The sequence below is a fragment of the Eschrichtius robustus genome, chromosome 1 (genome assembly GCF_028021215.1).
Source record: "Eschrichtius robustus isolate mEscRob2 chromosome 1, mEscRob2.pri, whole genome shotgun sequence".
NCBI classification, from domain to species: Eukaryota; Metazoa; Chordata; class Mammalia; order Artiodactyla; family Eschrichtiidae; genus Eschrichtius; species Eschrichtius robustus.
In genome coordinates this window covers 76,207,916-76,233,898 of record NC_090824.1, presented here as the reverse complement: position 1 = coordinate 76,233,898, position 25,983 = coordinate 76,207,916, and the positions used below count along the sequence as shown (strand labels likewise).

The following is a 25,983-nucleotide window of genomic DNA, read 5'->3' as shown; positions in this document are numbered from 1 at the left end:
TCGCCAGCGGACGCCTGGGAGGGGCAAGCTCGCTCCCGGGAGCAGGGGCCAGGGTCCCGCCGTCTGCAGCCCCGCAGGCCGTGTCCTCACGGTCCCTGAGCGTCGGGCTCGGATCTCCAGGCTCGCTCCCAGCCCAGGTGGGGACCCACCCCCTCCGCCTGGGGCGGGGGCTGCTCTGATGCCTGCGTCGGAGGCGGGTCCTGGAGGAAAGCGCCTTCTCGGAGAAACCGGGCGGGGCCTCAACTACAAAAAGGCTCGCACCCCGACGTTCCTCTCCTCTTTGTGTCTGCGTTTCTACCGGCTCCGCATCGTCCTTACAGGGAGGAAGAAGCGGGTGAGAAGCAAACACTTCTCTTTCCACCGTTCTACCTGTTTCTGCAGACTTGTTCTGAGGCCGAGGTGGGTTCACACTCCTCCTCCTCCAGCTCCTCTTCCTCCATCTCCCCACCCCTCTCCTTTTTAGTAGTTTCATCAGGGGCGTTTGGGTCGGGGGAGTCGCCTCTTAGCAGAGGCAGTGTGGGGCTCGGTGGGGAGGCGTTTGCGGCACCGGACAGGAGGAGCTGAGGAATGGGAAGGAAGGTAAAAGTCCAGTTCTTGTAGAGTTAGAGATTCCCCGTTCCTACTCCGATGCTTATTTTCCGCAGCTGAGTGGAGATGCCAGCGTGAAATGCCTGTTGCCTGGAACATAGGCTCTAAGGGGGACCCCAGAATTGGTGAACCGAAGGAAATCCGGGGAGGCCTACACTTCCTCAAAACTAAGGATTCTTTTGCTTGGTACCCAGGATGATCGCCAGATTTATGAAACGGGTCTTGTCCAGTTTTTGCAACCATAACTGACATGTGGGAACTCGTGTTTTCGTTTTCCGTTTACTCCTCTGTCTCCTCACCCTTAACCCACCTTCAGCCAGAGTTGAGAAGTTCTTTGAGACATTGCCAACAACCTCTTCTCTAAGCTTTCTTAGTGGAACCTTGGGATCCTCAGCTTTCTTACTCTGTGACAGCACATCAAATGGTAACAACACAGGGCTTATTTAGGCAGGATGGTAAAAACAGTTTCAGCAGCATTCTGGGGCCTGGGGAAATCTCAAGTGAGCTGTAGGGGAGCAGAATTTGCCACCCCAAAACGTCTCTGTAGCATATTATTTTAACCTGGTTATTTCCTAAGAAACAGCAGGCAAGGGGAAAATCCTGAAAGCCTAGTAGGAGTTAACTTTTTGTAATAAGAAACATTTACATTTATAAGGGAAATCTCCATTTGTAAGAGTGTCTCCCTCGCTGTCCCTGGAAGAAGAGGATGACCAAATATCTGCAAACTCTTGCCTGCTGGAGAAAGCCAAGACTTAAGTTTGCATCACAACCCTACTTTCGTTTACTGCGCTTTTCCTGGTACCCTAACATAACTGACTCTCCCCACCGTCAACATCCTTTTTTGCCTTGAGGGGAGGATGGTATTTAAAGAGAGAGCTTCTGCCATTTTGGCGAGTTACTCAGTTTTCCTGGGTCTCTCTAATGTGTCCATGATTTTAAACATCTGTTTGATTTTCTCCTGTCAATCTGTCTCATGTCAATTTGATTCTTAGACCAGCCAGAAGAACCTGGAAGGGTGGAAGAAAATGTCCTCTTCCCCAACAGAGCCAAGACCTTTCCTGTGTCATTGGGAACCTCACAATCAAGTCATAAATGTAATCACTAGAGACCCAAGTGACATAATTATCTGAATAGCACATGGCTAACTTCCCAGAAGCAGCCAGAGGTATTCAAAGAGCCACTTAACTACACAGCTACTAACTAGTTAGTGCAGAAGGATAAGACACTTTATTTCAAGCAACTTTTTAACAGATAACGGGGGAGTAAAATATTTTGGGAATATATGGAAATAACCAAAGTAGTTTTCTCTTAAACAGCAACTTTTCATTGGCACCTTTAAAATTATCTTTGATTTCCTAGAAATCACTAGCGTGGATTATGAACGCTGTGTGGTGCAGTGGGAAACGTCTAGTCCCTGGAACTGCATATATTCACTGGGCGACACATATTCTTTTTTCGTTCCTGGTTCCTCACCTGTAAAATGAGGGGTTGATAGATAGTCTCTGAGGTCCCTCTTCTAATTCCGACTGTAGGATGTTGGTAACGTGACTCTTTTATGAAAGAAGGTACTCCAGTAATATAGAGAAGAACTATAGTTTGGCAGGGAGGCTGGGGAAAATCATTCTAGGAAAAGAGGAATGGCTCTGGCTATTGTTGAAAGAGCAGATGTGAGCTTATAAGCAGTCAAAACTAAGGGGTTTGCCGAGTTACTGTTGTAAGCATTTGCCAGTGTGATTCATAAATTAAAGTAGATGGCCAAGAAAGTGGACCACAGCAGGCCAGTGAAACCCCTCTTTAGTTTTTATTTAATCTTTATTTGAGCAAAGAACAATCTCTGTAAACAGCTATTCTCCGAACACATTGAAATACCTGGGAGAGAGTGAATGGGCACAGAACAAGAGTTTGTTGAAAATGGAATGTTTAATGTTTGTCTTTGTTTGGAAATATAGGTGGGGCAGCAGGACTTTGTCCCCATCCTCCCTCAATCAATAGTGTCCCTTACTTCCTGGAGGTAGAGGTGTGACCTTTATTTCCATGTGGGCTTCATCCTCTTTTAACCATTACTTCTGTTACTAAATAAGTTTCATGCTTATAGACCTAAAAAAATTTGAGCTATGAAGGAATTTAGAGATTAATCCCTTCCCTCCATCATCTACTTTTATAATTAGCCTAAAGGACAGAATTAAACATATGTACTCTGCATAAAGGGAAAAGTACACCAGCACTAAGGCCTTAGAAGGAGAACCCATGCTTCCTGTGTCCATGTGCAGGAAAGCTATTGGCTTTAAGGAGAGAGAGAAAAACATTTCAGGAAACGGGGGATGACTTTAAGTTCAAGCTGTCAGAACATATGAGCATTTTTTTCAATTGGCAATTGTTTCACATCTATTAAAGTTACTGACAAAAAGATACAACATTCATTAATCATAGATTATAGGTAGTCCCTCAGTATCCAAGGGGGATTAATTCCAGGCCTCGCCAAGGGTACCAAAATCCGATGCTCAAGTCCCTTAGATAAAATGGCATAGTATTTGTATATAATCTGTGCACATCCTCCCTATACTTTAAATCATCTTTAGATTACTTATAATACCTAATACAATGTAAATGCTATGTAACTAGTTGCTGGGGCACAGCAACTTAAAAATTTTGCTTTTTGGAAGTTTCTAGAATTTTTTTCAAATATTTCTGATCCATAGTTGGTTGAATCCAAGGATGGGGAACCTGTGGATGTGGAGGGTTGACTGTAGTTCCTCATTATAAGTATTTTGAGTAAGCACTTAGATGCATTTTAATGAAATAGTAAAACTTTCTTTTTAAATTTTTTTCAAAATCTTATATTCTGTTTCATCATAACCTCATTGTGCCAAGGTGAAAAGAAAAACAATTAGAATGAGAGCAATCATTCACCATTCACCAGCTGGCTTTAGGCATTGTCAGCTCTATGGACAGGTTGTGAAATCTCCAAAGGTTGTCGGGTGAAACCCCAGAGGAAGAGAAAGGACTCGGCTGTGTTCAGAGGCTGAAGGCTGCCCCCCAGCACTACTGCATAACTCTAAAATCAGAGGCTGATCTGTTTGTGTGAGCTGGTGCTTGCACTGGTGTTTCAGGCCATGGGACTGTATGTGCACGATTTTGGAGTGGAGTATCTAATCTCTGCTTTTAGGCGATTTATCAGACTAGGGTGGGGTTATGTTGATCAAGTCATCTTGATCCCCACAGACTGTGGGAGTTGGCTGCTTCCTGGTCCAGGACTGCTGAGGCATTCAGGGTGTCAGCAATTTGTCTGGCAGCCTTCTCTGCAACAAGTGATAACTTGTTGATAACTCTTTTTTTTTTTTTTTTTTTTGGCCTCATGAAGCATCATTGTAAAATCTTATCTCCCCAACCAGGGATGGAACCCTCGCCCCCTGCATTGGAAAGAGGAGTCTTAACCACTGGACTGTCAGGAGGGAAGTCCTGATAACTTTTTTTTAAATGGTATTATATGTATTAATAAATCTGAACTCACTACTAAAAGAAAAAGATCTTCAGATTGAATCACAAAGCAAAACCCAGCTGTGTGGTTTGTAACGGTTGATAACTTTTTAAAACTCAGTTCTTCAGTTTGTGTTTAAACGGTGATGTGTGATTAATTTACAGTAGGTGCCCCTCTCAAGCAGTGTGTTTGCCCATAAAAGGAAAGTGAGTGTTTGGGCACGTTGTTAGAGCCCGTAGAGCCCCACATCCCGCAACTGCTCTTTGCTCTGTTAAAAACCAAAATTCAACCGAGTAAATTTGAAGACCTAATTGACTTTTTTGAACGATTCACGAATGGGGTAGCACCTCATCTAGTAGATAAGAGGTGCTCCGAGGAGCTCTTCAATGGAAGGCTTTTTTTTTTTTTTTAATAAAGGAACTCCTTTATTTATTTATTTATTTATTTTTGGCTGTGTTGGGTCTTCGTTTCTGTGCGAGGGCTTTCTCCAGTCGCGGCGAGCGGGGGCCACTCTTCATCGCGGTGCGCGGGCCTCTCATTATCGCGGCCTCTCTTGCTGCGGAGCACAGGCGCCAGACGCGCGGGCTCAGTAGTTGTGGCTCACGGGCCCAGTTGCCTAGTTGCTCCGCGGCACGTGGGATCTTCCCGGACCAGGACTACGAACCCCTGTCCCCTGCATTGGCAGGCGGATTCTCAACCACTGCGCCACCAGGGAATCCCCCCCAATGGAAGGCTTTTACAGTCAGAAGCTGGATGAGGCAAGAAAGTTATTAGCAAAAGAAAAAGAAAGGGTTGTTTCAGTCAAGGGCCCCTGCTGTTTGATTTCAGAGTTTCCTCATAAGAAAAACTGGCTTACGTGATACCCACCTCACACAGTCTTGGTGACAGTTAAATGTAGTCACGTATATGAGCGCTTCATAGAGTGAAAGGTAACACTGATTATTATAATTATTATGATGATTTCAAGTGCATTTGTTTTACTGGTAGGCAGCCTGTCTTCAGTTGACACCTAAAATACAGGGAGACTGAAAACTTGGAGGTGGCTGGATGACAATAGAAGGTTAAGGATTTTTAAGAAGATGACAGTGTCCTAGATCCAACATCAGTGACGGTGGGTGCTGAGGGCTTGTGAAATAGCTGGCCTCCTGCTGCTACCTGATATCTGAAACCACAGGATCTATAAGCGATCCTGGTGACCTTCAGTCCACTTTCTATGCAGGCAACGAATCCACTTTGCGAGTGGATGCAATGTCAGTGTTGCGCTGATGGTGGAGATAATCAATTTTACAACTGTGTTACAAGGAACAGAAGACTGAGTGCTCACAGTTAGTCATTTGTGGACAGGTAAAGAAGAAAGGAAAGAGAAGCCCAGGACATATGATAAGGACATTTCCGAGGGTTAGTAAGGGTTAGTAGCTGGGAGGCTGAGGTCAAAGGCAGGGTGCTAACAGCTGCCACATAACCTTCTCTGGAAGTGCTTTCCTGGTTCTGTGAAACCTACTCAGCACCCTTTCATGGAACCAAATTATGTGGGTAAAACAGAAAGCACAGCGGAACAACATCCTGCTGAGAGACCCCACCTTACTCTGCAGGCTTCTGCTGAGGCAGTTCTTAGAGCTGGCCCAAGACGCGACAGCTTCTGGATCCAGATCATTGCATGGGAACAATGAAACCTCGGTCCCGTCCTGGGCAAAAGTAAGAACCACGATGTCAGGAAAAGCAACTTTGGGACAAGAGGCCATGTTTATCAAACTTTGCCTCTGGAACACGTCTCTCATCTATGCAGGTGGATTAATATTTGGCCCGGTCATGCCCAGGGAAGAGGTGAATGACTCTCATTGTTTGTCCAAGAGCAGTGTCCTTGGTTTGCCTGTCTCTGCACAACTGGGGAGTTTTAGATCTAGTCTCCCCACCCTGTTCATCTGATCATTATATAATCAGAACCAACAGGGGCCTCCAGGTTCACACAGCTGGAACCCATCTCCAGGAACAAACAGCTGGAACCTCTCTTCAGTTGGAGGGAAACTTCCAGGTTTTTGTAAAATTCTTCCATCTGGGTAATCTGTTGTTTTATTTATTTACTTGTTTGTTTGTTTATATACTATTTTTAGCTGTCCATCCATTTCAGTGAAACTATTTCCCCCCTTTTAAAGCCTCTGGGCCCAAGCTCATGAATTAAGAAGAAAATGAATTAGATTCCAAAGTTTAAAATGAAAACAGATTTCTTTGGGGCATATCCTATATCAGCGGTCCCCAGCCCCCTGGTCTGTGGGCGGGTAGCGGTCTGCGGCCTGCTAGGAACCGGGCCGCACAGCAGGAGGTGAGCGGCGGGCGAGCAAAGCTCCGTCTGCCGCTCCCCACCGCCCTCATTACTGCCTGAACCATCGCCCCGCCCCGTCCGTGGAAAAATTGTCTTCCTCAAAACCGGTCCCCGGTGCCAAAAAGGTTGGGGACCACTGTCCTATATGTAGATAAAGGGAAATTGTGCGACTAGGAGCAAACGGAGGTTTAGGAGAGACTCCTAAATTGTGATAAACTCCCCAAAGATTTGGTAAAGCTGTTTGCTGAAGGGCATCCGGAACCCCCCCCCCCCCTTATGGGCATTGTATGTGGCTTAACAAGAAAAGAAACAGAAAGTACATTTTAAGCTCTGTTTTCTTTTCTTTTTCGATATTTATTTATTTGGCTGCGCCGGGTCTTAGTTACGGCACATGAGATCTTCGATCTTCGTTGCAGCACGTAGGATCTTTCAGTTGCGGCCTTCGAACTTAGTTGGCATGTGGGATCTAATCTAGTTCCCTGACCAGGGATGGAACCTAGGTCCCCTGCTCTGGGAGCACGGAGTCAGCCACTGGACCACCAGTGAAGTCCCAGCTCTGTTTTCTTATAACCTTCCCTGATAATTTCCTGATAACCTTCCCTGATAAGTTTTGGGGGAATTCCCTAGTGGTCCAGTGGTTAGGACTCTGTGCTTTTACTGCGGAGGGCGTGGGTTCAATCCCTGGTCAGGGAACTAAGATCCCACGGGCCGTGCAGTGGGATCAAAAAAAAGAAAGAAAGTTTTGGGTGCTCTTTGAAAGCAAAGTGGGACACATCCCAAGATCAAAAGAAGGTACACTGACCATAGTTACTCGTCATTAAAAGCCAAGGTAATTCCCTGGTGCATAAAGTTCAGTGGATCCCTTGAATACAAAATACTGCCTGTGGGGAGAGGAAGAGAATGTTAATTTTTATAAAGACCAAGGGATTGGTTTGAGAGAGAGGATAAAGTTAGTCTAAAGAACATTTGGAACAAATTCCACTGACACTTATGTGCTTAGGTCTAGAAGGATATGTGTAAATGAGTCTGACCACCCTTGACCAAATGTGAGGCGCTGCACCGTTGGCCTAGGCAGACTCACTTCTGTACCACAAATAATCTCTTATTTGTTTTCTTCCAATTCCCTTTTACCTCTCTTTTTGGGAAATTTAGAATTGCATATATGCTTGTGGAAGGTGTGAGTGGGGGGAGCAGATGTTATATAGTGGTAGCCACTATCACCAGTGGTGTGTATTTGCTGGGATTTGGTTTCTGGATGTCTCAGGGAGTCAAGATTACAATAAGCCTGAGCAAACTTTAGCTGAGTTGTTATAGAACGAACGTGTAAATTTTGTAAGTCAGAAACAAAGATATTCCTTTACCTCCGCAGATTGGGACATGAGGACCTTCAACCTCCCAACAAACAAGTGGCTTTTTAGGGTGACAAGCCCTGAGGTAGGGTCAGCCCAGTGCCTTAAGTAGAAGCGGTATGGGCTGGACTTACACACCGAGCCTTCAGGGATCATGCATACCAGTGAGATTGGGCTGCACACCATCCTATCATCTCTTTCTTCCAGCTGGTGCCTTGTGCCGCCAACTAAACTTATACAAACTTGTCTTTACAATTCCATGGTCACTGGACTTCTGCTAGTGAAACTAGAAAGGCTCTCTTATGCTTAATGAGAACCAGGGAATTTCAAACTTTTAGAGCTAGCAGCTCTCATTTTACAGATGAACAAATTTAGGCCTGGAGAAGAAAATGAAGTCAGTCATTAAAAAAAGTTATTATTGAGGGTCTACTGTGAGGCAGGCAGTATGATACAAGGCGAATAATATGAGTCCTGCCCTCCTGTAGATTATGCACGAGTAGGAAACACTGAGAAGTAAACAGGTAATTGTTCGCTCAAGATCCCATGAATAATGGTTTGGGAATGGCACCCATGAAACCTGACAAGAGGTAAATCTTTATTTTGTGGGCATATCCTGAGTTTTGCGACTTTTGCTTTGACACTGGTGAGCTGTCCTTGGGGTTAATATCTAAAGCGTAGAGTGGTTGGACAGAAACTGTAGACAGACCTGCCAGCTCACACCCCCTTCGGTGAACAGCAATATCCCCTGTACAATACTGGCACCTCCTACAAGGACCCACTGTTTTCTCTACAGCGTGGGAGACAGCGTTCCTATCCACCACTGCCACCTAATGACTCTTTTGGGTACTACCAGCTCAGGTTCTACTCCCAGATTTTTGGACTCTGGGATTCTGGCCTCTGCTCCCTGTGTGACCTTTAAGGACCCTTCCAACCTTGACAGCCTGCCATTCTACAATTGCCTGTGACATTAGAAGGCAATATTTGTCCATCGCAGACCAAGAGACTTAACTGATTACAGTTCAAGAAAACTTTGTCTTCCAAAAAACTAGAAAGAGAAAACACACCCAGGAGACTGAAAAGCACAATGTAAATGTAAAGAGCTTGGCGCATGGGGAGCATGGCAGCCCAGCAGCTGTGTTGGAGCAGCGGCCATATAGGACTACTTGTTATTCTTTTATCTGTGACTCTTCCAATCATGTACCACTTTCTTGCTAACCTCCCAAGAACACACTTTTGCTGCTGCTATTACAGATCATACTCTTATGTGCTTAATGGAAACCTTTTCAGTGACTATTTCTTTATTTCAGAATTGAGGAATGACCAAAGAATTTCTTAGTGTATAATTTGGTAATTCTTTGGCAGTATACCAAATTTGTCTACAGTTATGATAAAACAGACAAGGTAGAGAAATGCCCCATAAAAGTGATTCAAACTACCACGAGGGCATGACTGTCTCTCTCTCTCTGAGCCCTTCCATGTGTCTATCCACATGTACTGTACTCTTTTTCCTCCTAATAAACACTTTACTTGCTTCACTAAAAAAAAAAAAAAAAAAAACGGAAGAAAGAGAGGTCATTTCGCTCACCCTGTCACATGCCCTCACATGTAACCAGCAGAACCCCGATCCTCTTGTGTTTCTAGAGTCACAGTTGTACTCCCAGGGCTGGTTAGCAGCACTACAGGCTCAGTGCTACAACCTGTGGCCTCTTTAAGGGCTACAAAAATATTTAATACGAAAATATGTTTATTGACTTACACACAAGAAAAGCACAGTATAAAAATTAATAATTAATTTAAAATCCATGACACTATACCAATTATTATTTTTTAAATAAATAAATAAATATATTTGTTTATTTATTTTTGGCTGCGTTGGGTCTTTGTTGCTGCGCACAGGCTCTTCTCTAGTTGCGGCGAGTGGAGGCTACTCTTCGTTGTGGTACACGGGCTTCTCATGGCGGTGGCTTCTCTTGTTGTGGAGCACGGGCTCTAGGCACACAGGCTTCAGTAGGTGTGGCACGTGGGCTCAGTAGTTGTGGCTCACGGGCTCTAGAGCACAGGCTCTGTAGTTGTGGCGTACGGGCTTAGTTGCTCTGTGGCATGTGGGATCTAACCCGTGTTCCCTGTGCTGGCAGGTGGATTCTTAACCACTGCGCCACCTGGGGAGTCCAAGACTTGGTGTGTCTTAATGGTCTTTGTGTTCCAGGACCTAGCACGGTGACTGGTACCCAGTAGGGGCTTATGTAGTGTTTGTTATTAAATTGGTTAATATGAATTAAAGAGTGTGAATGGATTTTGTAATGTTACAACTGATAGAAACGTAAATTTTCAGGGATAGGAAAGAGAGGTTGGGGCTGGAAGGTGTGTCCAGGAAACTTGTAAATAGACTTTCCAAAGGAATCGATTGACAAGACATATGAGACTAATGAGGAAAGGAGAAGAAAAAGATATGCTTAGGTGACGGAGGATACCTGATTCATGACTCCCTGTCAGAGGGAAAGGTCCCTGTCCTTTTAGCCTAATTTGGCAATGCTTCTGTACCCCTACTGCATCTCCTTTTGCTCTTGTCAGGAGCCTTTGTTGGAAGAGATGGTGATGGTCCTGAGCCCCCTGTTTTTCGTCTTCATGCTGGGTCTGGGTCTGACCCCACTGACCCTGGGTCTGGATGACCACAGATACAGACACTTCCTATCCCAGCACTCTGATCCCAAACCAAAGGGCCGGGATGACAGATACTGTGAAAGCATAATGAAGAGCCGAAACCTGATCAATCCCTGCAAAGACGTCAACACCTTTATTCATGGCAACAAGAATGACATCAAGGCCATCTGTGAAGATAAGAATGGAGAACCTTACAGAGGCAATCTCACAATAAGCAAGTCTCCCTTCCAGGTCACCACTTGCAAGCATAAAGGAAGGTCCCCCCGGCCTCCATGCAAGTACAGAGCCACAAGAGGGTACAGAGTCATTGTTATTGGCTGTGAAAATGGCTTGCCCACCCACTTTGATGAGTCCTTTATCCCTCCAAGGCAGTAGCCTAGAGCTGGCTCTGCCCTTCTTTCCTTGCATTTCCCCCTCATACTGTAGCAACATTCATTGCTAGGAATCCAGAAAATGAGCTGCTGATCTTTTGTTTTCTGTTTTACAATATGCTTAATAAATAAAAACGTCTCTGAAATCAGTAAGAATCAAAGTCTTCTCACTGATTCTTGGTCTATTGATCCTTCCCCATTTTCTCTATTCAGCTGTCCCCTGAGAGGGTTGGATGGGATAGAAATGCCTTTTTCCTTATCAGTCAGTTCCTTATCAGGCATTAAGGAGGTGGACTTTACCTTTCTGTAAAGGTAAGGATGTTAAATTCATCTTACAGAGATTGCTGGGAAAATTCCAGGGCTCAAGGCCACTAAGCAGAAGTTTTAGGAGAAGCAAATTGTTTTGCTGTCACCTTTAATAAGCCAGTATTACTTTTACAAATGTTAAGCCTTAGGAAGAAGAGTTTAGGACTAAATACCAACAGATTAATTACACTCTCTCTCTCTTTCACACACACACACACACACACACACACACACACATACATTTGTAATCCTGCATGAATACCAAAATCCATTCAGGGTAGCCACTCTTACCTTAAGCAGGAAGTAATTTGATATTGCTTTGAATGGAACACTGCCAGGATATTCTCATGGTTATTTTATATAAAGATCAAAAAATTGATTACTACATTATTTTCTCTTTAATCTTTTACTTTATCAACTGACGTCTGGCAACTCTGAGGTCTTGGGGAGGTCATAGAAAGATTCCAAGATTATCCTTTATTCTTCTTCAACTTGATATGTTTTCAAGTAAATACAAACTTAGGTTAACAGTTTCTGTAAAGTATGCTAATTAATCCACAGGTTCAGTGGTTAACTTCCCGTTACCTAATTTCATCAACAGATGCCTGGATATTTTATTTAGAAAGTAGTTAATAAATTACAGTTATGCATCACTAGTTTTGCCATCTTATGAATGACTATAGTGGTCACAGTATTCCCCATGGTGGCCTCCCCTGCTGCCTACATGCCCTGAAATGGACCAAAAGCCCTGGTTCCTCAGTACCTGGGTTATAGGCCAGTGTCCTGGTGCCACAGAGAGCCCACCCTCACTGAAAGTACTCAATTTATGGAGGAAAGGATGAAAAAGTAGGTTATGGGTACACACTCAACACATTAATATATCTGCCTTGAATTCATCTATTTCAAAATTGAAAACATTGTCATTTCTTTCTGAAGTAGGGAGAAGGGTTTTCCAAACCTCTTTTATTAGAAAATTTGTCTTGGGACTTCCCTGGTGGCACAGTGGTTAAAGACTGCACCTGCCAATTCAGGGGACACGGATTCAATCCCTGGTCTGGGAAGATCCCGCATTCCTCGAAGCAACGAAGCCCGTGTGCCACAACTACCGAGCCTGAGCTCTAGAGCCCACGAGGTGCAACTACTGAGGCTGCGTGCTGCAACTACTGAAGCCTGTGCACCTAGAGCCTGTGCTCCGCAACAAGAGAAGCCACCGCAATAAGAAGCCCACACACCGCAACGAAGAGTAGCCCCCCACTCACCACAACTAGAGAAAGCCCGCGTGCAGCAACGAAGACTCAACACAGAAAAAAAAAAAAAAAGTTCTGGAAATGTACAGTGTTAAAAAAAAAAAAGAAAGAAAGAAAATTTATCTTACTATAAAGTCAAAAAACCCTTAGGAAGTAAGAAATTTCCAGTGTTTGGTAGACTATTTGGATTCTTTTTTCTGGTTCTCCAACCAGGACTATCTCCCTAATATTAGGTAATGGGGCTTCCAAACAGACTCTTGCCCACTCACGGTCTTGATGGGGAAAGTCAAAGGCATGGACCATTATTACATTGATCACATCATAGTTGTGAAAACTCACATCTCCAAACATCTACTTAGAGCATTATTATTGCATACCCTGCCCTGGTGTTAGGACACATGACACTTTCCCAGGAAATCATGCGGCAATGGGATAGGGTTCTTCCTGACCTGCTGATGGAGCTAGCAGCTGAGTAGCCAACCCTAGTAGTTTTTGCTCTTGATCTCTTGTTCTCTCACAACCGAAGGTTGTTTAGAATGAAACGTTTAGTCACAGGCAAGTCATTTTATCTCAGGTCAACCATTTGAAGAATTGAAATCCTAATCCACTATGTTTTGTTGACTTTGCAAGGAAAAGAGAAGACGAACCCCCAAATGTCAAGTCCTTTGAAGAATGGTGACATGAAAGAAAGAAAATTCCATGCACTTTGGAGAGGAAACATCTGTCTAGGGACATAGCATAAATTCTAATAGCTGAGATATTTTGGCTTAAAAACAACCTTCTAATCTCTTGGGAATACAGGTTCTCTACAAACTAAGAGGGAGGGTGTCAATAATATGTGCAATTCAGTTTAGTTGTTATTATATCAGATTGAGGGAACAAAGGAAACCAAGAAAAATGGAAATTGTAAAAATGGCCATTGCTGACATTTACTGAACACTTAACCATAGGCTAGGCATTGTGATAAGCACTTTACATTGATTTTATCATTTATTCTTCACAACATTCCTAAGAAGTAGGTATTATTATTATGCTTATTCTACTTGTGAGGAAATATACTGAGAAAGGTTAAGTAATTTCTCCAAGGTCACACAGTTAGTGTGGCAGAACTAGGTCTTTGGGATCACAGTATCAAAAGAAGCTCTTACTGAGATTTGACGTGTGTGGTGGAGAAAGCCTTTGGGGCAAGCTCTAAACAAAAAGTATGTGTTGGGAGGATTTGGGGATCATTTCATTTTCTGTTGTAGGTAGAACCTTGAGATGCACCCATTGATGTCTACATTGGACTTCTGTTCATAATATTTTTCCATGTTTTGTTAAATCAGTTGGTTACTGTGGCTGAGGTCATGGGTTTGCTCTTGTATGAATAGTTTAATCTACTCTGTAGCTAGTCATCTTGCTAAACCATGTTGTTGGTCACAAAGAAGCAGGATGAGAGAAAGTAGACAGCACTGTGCAAAACTGGATTTGGGAAAAGCAACCCAAAGTACATTGTTGTGATGAAGCTCTTACCCAAGTGCCAAGTGTATCTTCAGAAGTTGTATCCAGTGGTCCTGGGGTTGAGGGGTAAATCGAACATCATTTCTTCCTGCCATCCTGCTTCCCACAACTCCTTCACTTCCCTCACTTCCCAACTCCATATCGCATATCTGCGGCAGCAGACACAGGAATATGGCATAGAGCTGCGTATCTTTCTGTGCACAGGCAAAAGGTGGTTGTGAACTTAGAAGCTGGCATTTAAAAGAATGATAGTTATGTTTGATCCTAATCATTATCGTTAAGGATAGGCTGTAGGTGGAATAAAGTGCAGGTCCCTCGTCAGCCGTTTAATCACTCACACAGTGTGATCCACCATCATGAAGCAGCCTCTTTGAAACAAAGGACAGGAGTAACCATATATATCAAACTAGGTGTTCAGCTGGGGCTAACCCTTGGACTGCATTGTGTAGAAATGGACCTGTCTGACGCTCCAAAAATTGTCCTTGCTGCTTTGGGTTGCTCACTTCCTGTTGAATCAGGGATGATTTTGCCTGCCCCTTGGTTTCTCTCTAGGCATCTCCAAGGTAGTGATGGCTCTCCAGAGGACCCATGCATTACTTCTGCTCTTGCTGCTGACCCTGCTGGGGCTGGGGCTGGTACAGCCCTCCTATGGCCAGGATCGCATGTACCAACGATTCCTGCGGCAACACGTGGACCGTGATGCGACAGGAGGCAATGATGGCTACTGCAACTTGGTGATGCAAAGACGGAATATGACTTCACATCAGTGCAAGCGCTTCAACACTTTCATTCATGAAGACCTTCAGAGCATTCGTAGTATCTGCAGAACCGCCAATATTCAGTGCAAGAATGGCCAGATGAACTGCCACGAGGGTGTAGTGAAGGTCACAGACTGCAGGGAGACAGGAAGTTCCAGGGCTCCCAACTGCAGATACCGGGCCAAGGCCAGCACCAGACGTGTTGTCATTGCCTGTGAAGGTAACCCAGAGGTGCCTGTGCACTTTGATAGATAGATGCCACCCAGCAGGGGTTATGGCCCAGCTGCTGGCCTTTAATTTACTCCTTAAATAACAATGAGTAATGCATTTGAGCTGTCCCAGGCTCTGTCTCCACTGCTTCTTTCTTTCCTTTTTTTTTTTTTTTTGTTCATTATATAACCAATTCTGTTAAATACATTGCATGAAAGAGAAAGATGAGACATAAACTTACAATGAATCTGAGCTTTTCTGTAATAAGCTTCCTTCTATAATATTGGTCAGCTTTGCTGTCTCTAATCTTATCCTCTGGAATTTAGTCATTATTTAGCACTTCAAGAATTTCAAGTTGCTTTCATCTAAGTTATCTCATTCTAATACCATAGCACCCTTGGGATGCTGTTACCATAGCACCCTTGGGATGCTGTTACCATAGCACCCTTGGGATGCTGCTGCTAGTGTTGCAATATACAAAAGCCCAAAGTTAAGAGATTTGCTAAGACCAAAAGGTTAGTAGAAAAACTGAGACAAAAGTCTAGTTTACACGGTTACTAATCCAGGGCTTTTTCCACTTCATCACAAGGAATGTTTTGAAAATATCTGGTTTCTGTTATTCCCAAATGTCAGCTGTTGGGGGAAGCATTACAAATTTGGAAATAGACACTGGCAACATGAGAGCTCTATCTGTATAATGTGGCAACCTTGCTGTGTTTGGATCTAATAAGCTCAAGAAATGATACAAGGGATTTTCTTTTCCTCTTCCCAAACTTTTGAGTCACCCTAGTAAGTCAGAGTATTAAAATGTACTAGATCATTAAGACTCTTCCTGACTGAAAGATTTTTCAAGTTTTCCTTATAATAAAGGAAATAAGATACCTTCAATTCCAGGTATTTGAGAAGACTATGGTCTTGTGTGTGAGATTTTTTTTTTCTCCCTCCTATCCTCTTTTAATTCTTCTCTAGTTTATAAACATGCACACACTTTAATATCCTCATAAACTCTGGCTCAAGACTAAAGCTCGTCAGATCAATGACCATGACACAAAAAAATTTGTCTCATTTGCTCCAGAGAGAATGATTCCTCTCAAGACAATTCTCATACCCCTTCCTTCTCCCTTTAAATATTTAGGAGCAAATTGGGGGACAGAGATGTATAAAGACATTAACTGATAAAGAAGGAAAGTGTGTGTGTGTGTGTGTGTGTGTGTGTGTGAGAAGGGACTGAACTGAGAGCATTTGAATTATAGCAGACATATATTATTTATATTTAAGATGTACAACTTCATTTGGTATACACATACATTCTGAGATAATCACTATAATCAAGCTAACAAACATATCTATCATTTCACATGGTTACGCTTACGTGTGTGTGTACGATGCGAATCTATAGGGTTTACCCTGTTAGCACATTTTCAGTACACAGTACTATATTGCCACCTGTTAAAAGACTTAGGGGTTCAGAAGAGGCCTCCCCAAGAGATGCTACTTTGGCATGTGGATTATTTTGAGCTAATGGCAGTGGAGACCCTGTTAACTCAAGAGAAACTACTGCCCCTCACTTAAGTTCCTAGAAGAATTTGAACTGGGGATTTTTCCCAGAAAAAGAGTTATTAGCAGACATAAATTGGATCTCTTTCTTAGCTTGCCACTTCACACATGAGCCCTAGGAGTGTCTCCCTCCTGCCTCTACATTCCTTGAGTCACTACTTGATTTAGGTCTTCAGTAGATAACACTAAGTTGCTGAGAAGGGCTCGAGATGTATGGGCACATGATGGCCATCTTGTCTTTTCTTAGAGTCATCTCTCAAGTCCTCCATACCCAGGTGCCCAGAATTCCTGCCTTTTTACCCCCCCCTTCACCCAAAGAACTAGAGTAGTTGGATTTACAGCGTCCTCTGAGACAATCCCTGTCTAGACTATCAGCACATGATTCCCCGTTATTCAAGGAATACTTGACATGAGCTAGGGTTTAAAGTGCACCAGAGTTACTGTAAATACCAACACGTCCGCATCTAATCCTGATGACATATTTCCCATTCAAAGAGAAGAAACAGGATGGCATTGCTACTAACATGCTTTGAAGACAAGTTCTGGATATAAACTAAACATTCTGACTATAGGACAGGAAAAAGAATTTTCCCTCTATCCTTCTAGGTTCTGAGACCTGGCTGAGATCCCCCTGTAATAAGAGATAGATTAACAAGAGAAAATGTTGACCTAAAACAAACAGACTGCCAGTTATTTCTCCAGCAAAAAATAGTTTTATTTGGGATCAGCAAAGAATTGCAATTTGAGGTCTACAACCATGGTGAGCCACATGCAAGTCTCCAGCAAAAATGGAGAGGAGAATTTTATAGAGGGGAAAAGGAAGTTGGGAGGGCTATAGTAAACAAAGAGAGCATGGCTTTTTGTTGACTGAGTTGTGACAGTCTCTTAATGTCTGAGCCAGGAAAGAAGAGGAAATCTTTCTTCTTCCTGTTGGCTCTGCTATCCTCATAGAGCGTGAGAGCTCCCCCTTCTGGTCTCCTGACTCTATTTAATTGAGATTTCTATTTATTATTATTATTATTATTATTACTACAAAAAATAAACAGAAGCTTAACAAAATGTATATTTCCTGTATGCTTGGGAGACACCCAAGAAAGCTGACTACAACTCCCCCCAGTGGCCCAAGCTGATACCTCAAATACCATTTTCAGCTAAAGACAAAAGAGGATGTTGGGGATAGTATTACAGGAAGGAAGGCAATTCACCAGAAGTTGAAAGGAGCAAATGGTGGTAAACAAATATTTGTTGAGCCTTGCAGAGACAGTAAGACAGAGAGAAATCTTAACAAACAGACTTTGCTAGGTTCCTCCCTGTCTACACACATAGTTCATATTATACTATAATTCTCCACGGTGTAACTATCTTCCTGGAACAAGTCCCCTACCTACATTCTGTCGACTGAAAAAAATGCACAACCTAAAAGGTGAGAATTATGTTTTATTTGGTGGACTTACTGAGGACCTAAGCTTGGGAGACAGCCTCTCAGATAGCTTTGAGGGACTGTTTTGACGAGGTTAGGGAGGAGCCAGGATATATAGGAGTTTTTCAAAAAAAACCCAAGCAGGTAGTTGGAACATCAAAAGATTACTGTTAATTAAAGAAAAACCAGGCATCTTAAGTTTAATGAACTTAGCACTTTTCTATGTATAAGAAGATGCAAGAGTCTGGGCTCATTGAAATCTTTCCTTTGAGATGCACCTTGACTTGACTATCTAGGGCCAGTATCCTGTTTATCTCCATCCTGAGTTCCCCTCAGGGGGCACCGATGCGGGTGGCTGCAGTGGTTGCTGGCTTGATGGCTTCAATATCCTTTGTTTCCTGAAATGGCAGGTGATATTCTTTGTCCATAATTCTTTTAGGTAGTTAGAGGGGAGGTCAATGGTTCTTCCTGAGTCTTGTATGCCATGATTGTTTTCAGCTCAAAATAATCCACATGCCAAAGTGACACATTTTGGGGAGGCAAATGTTGCTCCCCTCAGAGGCATATTTTGGGGTGGCATATTCTGCTACCCTTTATGGCATTCTGATAACAAGGTGGCCCAGTGAGAAATTCAACCAAGGAGGCTTAGCTAGGAACAGCCCTTGAAGAAATATGTTGATAGAAAACACATTCAAGGATCTCACTTTATCCGCAAATTGTGCCTTTGACTAGATACTTTTCACCTCTCAATGAAAGTTTACAACTCCAGATGTGGTTTTCCTCACTGAAGTTCCCATGGAACATAGCCATCCAGGGAATTTCCCCTAGAAGTTTGTTGGGAAATGAGTTTAGGAGCCAGATCTCTGGTTGTCTCCTGATAACTCTAGATAACCCCTCTCTGGTATTACCCAAGGCCTTGCAATTCCTTTATGCCCACAAGTCAGTCTTTGGTGCTTGACACCTTTGCTCCAGGCTATTCTCACAGTGAACCCAAGTATTCTAGATGAGAAGCTATAGGAACTGGTTCTCTTAGTGAAGCTGACCCTCACCCCCACCCCACTGCCAATCAGTTAGAACACTGTACCTCCCACTGCTATTCCTTCCTTCCTTCACTGCTGCAGACTTCTTGGCTCTAAGAAAAGGGGAAAGACACAGACTCTCTGCTCTTCACATCCATAAACTGATCCCTACTACAACTGGTGACAGGCGTGTTGGATCTAAATAGGGTGAGTTACGTTTAGAAGGGTTGGTGCTGAGGATGCTTAGAGGGAAAGGCCCAGGAACACTGGAAAGGGCTTGATTGGACTTCTAGATGGTGGAATTAAGAATAGACAGTGACCCAACTTGTAAGAACCAAAGACCTGGATTCAACTCAGCGTTAATCTCACTGATACAGTTCTTGGAGCCTCTCTCCACTCTTCCACCCCTCCCCACTTCCTCTCCACTTCCTCCCCAATCTTCCTGAGCATAATACCATTGTCCCTTGGTATCCATGGGGGGCATTGGTCCAGGACCGCCCCCATGCCCAGGATACCAAAATCCAAGCTTGCTCAAGTCCCTTATATAAAATGGCGTACGTAGTATTTGCATCTAACATACGCGCATGCTCCTATATACTTTAATCATCTCTACATTACTTATAATACCTAACACAATGTAAATAGCTGTAAATACAATGTAAATGCTATGTAAGTAGTTGCCAGCACACAGCAAATTCAAGTTTTACTTTTTAGAACTTTCTGGATTTTTTTTTTGGGGGGGGGACTATTTTTAATCCATTGTGTGGTTGGTTGAATTCCTGGGTGCAGAACAAATAGATACAGAGGGCCAACTGTACATTGAAGCAGCTTGAATCCTGGTCTTCTCTTCATCCTATTTAGGCCTTTTGAGCCAGGGGTAGGGTGCCACAAATGAGAACGTGCCTACCCCTTGTGCTCTGTTTGATGGAGTACTTGACATTCTCAGATATGCTCTCAGTACACGTATCTCATTAGCCTCTTACAGGTTTGTGAGGGAGTTATTATTAAGCCCATCTGAGGACATCACACTCAGAGAGTTGAGAATCAGGTTAGAGATTCCACAGGGCCAGGTATACTCCTCATGGTAAGTGATGACAGAGAGCTAGTTTAAAGGGAAGACTTTGTCAAGCAAATCTCTGCTCTAATTTTGACCAGAGTAGCTCTTGTGAGGGCAGTTTCAATTTTGGTACTTGATTGATTAGAACAATATTTCAAAACTGGGGTTCCTTTATGATGACATTCTTAACAATAAATCAAGATCGTTTATAATGATGATAATTAGGGAAATGGCCTCTGAGAAGGGATGTGGGTAGTCACAAGTGATAACATGTTTCACACAGGCTTTGGGGAAGTGTTATAACGAAGTGAAGATCCTCGTAAGCACCATCTTGCAGAGTCAGCGTAGTTGCAGCCTCAGATTTCAAGGAACCAAAGCCTTCCTGCTTCAAAAATATTTCCCAAGTCTCTATTCATCTTCTGTATGCCCTTAAAAGGCAACAACACTTTCCACCTCACAGACATAGAGCTTAAAATACCATTTTCTTTAGGACACATGCTCTTTTGAGAATTGATTTGGGGACTCCCTGGTGGTCCAGTGGGTAGGACTCCGAGCTCCCAATGCAGGGGGCTCGGGTTTGATCCCTGGTCAGGGAAATATATCCCACATGCATGCTGCAACAAAGAAGTCCGCATGCTGCAACTAAGAAGTCCGCATGCAGCAACTAAGACGCGGTGCAGCCAAAATAAATAAATAAATATTAAAAAAAAAAAAAAAAAGAATTGATCTGGACTGCAAAACAGCTAGCTAGAGGGTGATTTGTTCTTCAGTTCAGGTGGAAGAGAGGGCAGACAGGAGGTACTTGGAATTCTCAAAATAAACTTCATCAGTTTTTTACAACTTTGTGCTTATCTCACTCAGCCTGTAGCATATTTTCAGTTCTTATAAACTTTATTATCTAATGAGAGTTATCACCTTCTAGCCTGGGAACCAAATGATAAAATTTAGTTGAAGGGCCTACGTTGGCAGAGAAAGGAATTTTAAGGTAGAGCTCAGCAGTGTTTCCGCTCTCTTCCCTGTACACACACAGGTGGCCCTGGTGACTGAGATGGCATCCTCTCTAAAGGTCCTAGGCCCTCTCTTGGCCCTGCTGTTCCCTCTATGTGGGCTCCTTGTACACAGCCAGAACATTTCCTGGAGGGAATTCGTGAAACGGCACCACCCTAGCACAAACTGGGAATTCAGCAAGTACAAATGCAGTGATCTGATGAGGGAAAGAGTTGTTTCAAAAGACAAGAACTATCACATCTTCGTCTATACCGTATGGCACAAAATTGAGCATATATGCATCAGGAACGGGAGAGGTCACTACAGAAATGTATATATATGGGCCCCATATCCCTTCAAAACACTCAAGTGCTACCGGGAGAATAGCAAAAACAACTACAAAGATTACAAGAGCTACAGCTACATTGAATTCCATTGTGGCATGAACGGGTTTGTTGATGGCATAGAGGACATGCAGTTGTTAGAGGATATCAGCAACTAGAAAGTTGACCCACACCCACAGGTTTTGGTGTTCAGTGCTTCCCAAGTTGTGGCCCCTCCCTGCATCAAGAGCCCTTGCATTTATTTGCCAATGTTTTCCAACTACTGAGAGTTATGTTTCACGTGGTTTCTTACTATCGTAACTTTGCCTATGTTGTTTCTCTGCCTGGAATACCCTTCTGTCCTTATTTACTTGCTTTACTTCTACATTTTTGAAAAGATTCAGCTCATATGAAATCTCTTTTTGACTAACCCAGGAATTTTCCTGATATTGATTCTCCTTATAACTTCGCAAGTGGAATGATCTTCCCATCCCTAAATAAAGTTTATCATTCCAATGTGTGTGAAATTTATTTATGTGTCATGTGATTAGCACAGGTGTTATAACTGTGAGTTATATAGCTTATGCTTGAATGTGATTTGTGCTGTATGTAGGTTTAAAGTGTATTATATGTGTGTGTCTAATGTGTGTAATAGACTTGTGTGTATGATGAAAGTATAACTGTTTATGTGCTAAGCTGGAGAAAAGTTGTGACCTAGGCATTGATTGTGGGGACATGCTGAGTTCCCATACCCACCCAGATTGGTGGGTGTGGCCAGAGCTGATTAGGTATAAAATATGTAGCATGTCCCTGGCACATAGCAGGTGCTCAGTCAACACTGATTTTCTTCCTTTCTCATCCTTTGACTTGGTATTTTAATTTTGACTTTGACAAAACAAACATGACGAGTGCCCATCAATTGTCTCCTCTCCCTGGATTTCATTAAGAATGTCTGTAAGGAGGCTATTGCATTTTAGATGAGTTACGGTAGTATGTATGTTTCCTGATAAATAATACATTAAGTAGAAGATATGAGCACAAATGAGTTTATCTGATAAAAACCATTTTCACTTGGCAGAGATATAGGGTAGGGCTAGAGGACTTTAAAATGAAACTCTCTTCAAGAGTGGGGCTTAGGGACTTCCCTGGGCACAGTGGTTAAGAATCTGCCTGCCAATGCAGGGCACACGGGTTCGATTCCTGGTCCGGGAAGATGCCATATGCCGCGGAGCCACTAAGCCCATGAGCCACAACTACTGAAGCCCGTGCCCTCTAGGGCCTGCATGCCACAACTACTGAGCCCGTGAGCTGCAACTACTGAAGTCTACGCTCCTAGAGCCTGTGCTCTGCAACAAGAGAAGCCACTGCAATGAGAAGCCAGCGCACCGCAACAAAGAGTAGCCCCCGCTCGCCGCCACAACTAGAGAAAGCCTGCGCACGGCAACGAAGACCCAACGCAGCCAAAAATTAAAAAAAAAAAAAAAAAAAGAGTGGGGCTTAAGACTTGCATTTTGTTGGAGGAAAGAGGAAGTAGATTGGAGAAGGAAATGTTGAAGACACAAGTAAGTAAGGTCCACAGAAATTCTGTTTGCTAAATGAGAGATAGAGATAATGTTCGTTTCGTATAATTTTTTTAAGAGAAATGTTTGCTTAGTATAATTTTGCCTGGGGCAGGTATGCGAAGGAGAAACACTGAACATTAAAGGACCCTGTGTTCTTCAGCCTCCTGCATCACTGAATGACTCAAGCCTTGAAACAATTAGAAAAAAGACCAGGGTATAAACATTTTAAATTAGATGACACTTTAAATTAAGCTGCACACTATAAGGGAGCAGAATTTTCCACCCTAAAATATGTCTCTTTGGCATAAGGATAATTTTAGCCTGGTTATTTTTTTAAGAATCAGCAGATATGAGAGGAGCTCTGAAAACCAAATAGAAGTCACTCTTTTGTAAGAGACATTTACAGGTAAAAGAGAAATCTCCATTTGTAAGGGTGTCTTCCTGCTGTACCAGGAAGGCGGGGGTGGGGGGCGGGCGGACTCATTCTCTAGAAACTCTTAGTGGTGGACAAGACAATGATAAGTCTGCAAAACAACGTTATCCTTGTTTCCTGTGTTTTCCTGGTCATCTCCCATAGATTTCCCTCCCCAACATCTCCTTTTGTCTTTAGCCGAAGATGATACTTAAAGTGATGGCCTCAGCCATTTTGGCAAGTTACTCAGTTTACCTGGGTCTCCGCCATGTATTATACGTGGTATTAAACTTTTGTTTGTTTTCTCCTGTCAGTTTGTCTTATATCATCGAATTATGAGATGAGCCAAATATCCTAGAAGGGAAAAAAGGAAACAAATTCCTCCTCAACAACACCTTCCTGGAACTCGGGCCTCAACAAGTAGCCAGTGAATCTAGATTGGTCATCGTGCTCCAAGCATAGCTCCTCAGCTTTGCCATTTTTTCAGTGTACTTGGGAATGAGCAGATACCTGGGAGATGATGACCTATACCAACCAAACTCACAAGAGATTAGTGTTAAACAGCAGTTCTGTAAGCAGATAGGGTAGGGGGTCCCTGGAGAAAGAGAACCCGGAAGGGTTTTCTTGACATAAGAGAAGCCATTTTAGCCTAAGCCATTTTGTGGTCTAAGCCTGGCCACAAGATCTTAAGGGAAGTAAGGGAATGCAGGAACAAAGGAAAAGCAGTCAAGAAGCAACAGTTCAGCAATAAAATAGAATCTTAGTTCCTCCTCAAGGGACATACATTACAATCTGATAAAGTCTTTGAGTTCTGTAGGAACTAAGGCCCCCACCCAGGGGGAGGACAGACTGATGCTGTTGACCTTCCTGACTTCAGTCAGCTAAAGCTTGGACTCTGTCAACCTTTCCCCGGTTCTATGCTGAATTCTCCTCTGCTCAAGCCCCTTCATGAACATGCCTATACCCTTAGCTTAAAACTTCCCCAGTTTTGCTGTTCCAGGGAGACTGCTTTGGGAAAGATTCCCAGTGTTCTCCTTACCTGCTGCAAGTAATAATAAATCCTTCCTTCTCCTGATCTTTGGCTTGGTTGTATCTTTTGGCTCGACATCCACCAAGAGACAAACTCAGTTTTTGGGTAATAGTTCTTCATCAACGATCATTTTACATGTGGGAAATACTGATTGTTTTTCTCACTTGATAAATGCTGCTTCAAAATGTACTGGCATATTCTGGTCTCCTAGACTAGTATTTTAGGATTGTCTCTTCAGGTCTCCTACAGTAAGTTTTCACAAATACCTCATTTTAAAAACTCTTTAAAATTTGCTTTTAGGGACTTCCCTGGTGGCGCAGTGGTTAAGAATCTGCCTGTCAATTCAGGGGACACAGGTTCGAGCCCTGCTCTGGGAAGATACCACATGCCGTGGAGCAACTAAGCCCATATGCCACAACTACTGAGCCCACGTGCCACAACTACTGAAGCCTGTGCACCTAGAGCCCTTGCTCCGCAACAAGAGAAGCCATGGCAATGAGAAGCCCGTGCACCACAACAAAGAGTAGCCCCCGCTCGCTGCAACTAGAGAAAGCCGCACGCAGCAACGAAGACCCAATGCAACCAAAAATAAATAAATTAAAATTAAAATTAAAAAAAAAATTGCTTTTATTAAAAGGTTATAAGATGATGGTTCCAAACAGTATAGGAGGAAAATGAATTTAAGCACAATTTGTTATAAAAAATTAATAAACAGAAACCTTAATTAAATAGAGTTGGAAGACCAGAAGGAGGAGCTCTCACACCCTGTGACCATAGCTGAGCCCAGCTGGAAGAAGAAAGAGTTGTCTTCTTTCCTGGCAAGGACTCAGCCAATGAAAAGCCATGCACTCTTTGTTTACTATAGCCCTCCCAACTTCCTTCTCCTCTCTATTAAAGCAGTCTCTTTCCCTTGCTGTGCAGGGACTTGCACATGGCTTGCCATGGTTGCAGACCCCAAATTACAATCCTCTGCTGATCCTGAATAAACCTATCTTTGCTGGAGAAATATCTGGCAGTCTATTTGTTTCAGGTCCACATAGGATAATAGCCTTGTGTTGTTGCTTAGACTTTCTCACATCTACTTCCCCTGTTTGGAAAGATGCATATTCATTTCCCTTAAGGAACTATCTTTCCCCTTTTTGTGTGCACATTGGTGGGGCTGTCCTTTAAGGTTCCCAGTCTCCTCTACTGAGTCAAACAATAGTAATGAGACCCAAGGTAGGCTAACTGGACTCTCTCTTATAGGAGACCAGAATGTACCTCTTTGACATAGGATTATTTTGAGAATCAGTAGATAAAGGAGAAACTTTGAAAACAGAGTATAAATTACCCTTATGTAAGGGAAATTTACAATTACCAAGGAAATCTCCATTTGTAAGGGTGTTTCCCTCTCTGTACAGGAAGAAAAAGATGACTCTAAATCACAAGAAACTCTCATCAATGGAGAAGCCACAGACTTAAATCTGTATAACAAACCCTACCCTTGTTTACTGTACTTTTCCTGGTCACCTTCCCATAATTTGCCTCCTCCACACTCTTCTTTCTTTGTTTTAGCTGAAGATGGAAAGTAAACCCAAGTTCTAGCCACCTCCTTGAGTTACTTATCCCTGAGCTTCTCCCATGTACATGTGGTATATTCATGCTAATAAACTTCTGTTTGTTTTTCTCTTGTTAATCTGTCTTTTGTTATAGAGGCCCTAGCTGAGAACTGAGAAGGAAAAAATGAAAAGATATCTTTTTCATTCTCTACACTGTCTTCAGAGTCTAAATCTCAAGTAGTGATGCAAGGATTTTTTAAAAATTTGAAGTGGATTCATGCCTATTTGGC

General features: G+C 43.0%; 3 protein-coding genes across 3 annotated transcripts; all 3 read left to right on the top strand.

Annotated features, from left to right (window-relative positions):
- The first annotated feature begins 261 nt into the window (after positions 1–261).
- On the top strand, positions 262–15,693 carry LOC137767414 (ribonuclease 4). The gene is made up of 2 exons (XM_068548449.1): positions 262–399; positions 14,373–15,693. The coding sequence occupies exon 2, from the start codon at positions 14,390–14,392 to the stop codon at positions 14,831–14,833; it is 444 nt and encodes a 147-aa protein (XP_068404550.1). The 5' UTR covers positions 262–399; positions 14,373–14,389; the 3' UTR covers positions 14,834–15,693.
- ANG (angiogenin) lies at positions 294–10,910 on the top strand. Its single transcript, XM_068548435.1, has 2 exons — positions 294–399; positions 10,307–10,910. Exon 2 carries the CDS (start codon positions 10,325–10,327, stop codon positions 10,769–10,771), a length of 447 nt encoding a protein of 148 aa, XP_068404536.1. The 5' UTR covers positions 294–399; positions 10,307–10,324; the 3' UTR covers positions 10,772–10,910.
- Positions 15,694–20,889: 5,196 nt separating the features above from the next.
- EDDM3B (epididymal protein 3B) lies at positions 20,890–21,330 on the top strand. The gene has a single exon (XM_068534960.1). The coding sequence runs from the start codon at positions 20,890–20,892 to the stop codon at positions 21,328–21,330; it is 441 nt and encodes a 146-aa protein (XP_068391061.1).
- The last annotated feature ends 4,653 nt before the right edge of the window (positions 21,331–25,983 follow it).

Bases quoted from the DNA above. Each gene is read 5' to 3' on its own strand.
- ANG (XM_068548435.1), top strand. From the start codon at position 10,325: ATGGTGATGGTCCTGAGCCCCCTGTTTTTCGTCTTCATGCTGGGTCTG.
- EDDM3B (XM_068534960.1), top strand. From the start codon at position 20,890: ATGGCATCCTCTCTAAAGGTCCTAGGCCCTCTCTTGGCCCTGCTGTTC.
- LOC137767414 (XM_068548449.1), top strand. From the start codon at position 14,390: ATGGCTCTCCAGAGGACCCATGCATTACTTCTGCTCTTGCTGCTGACC.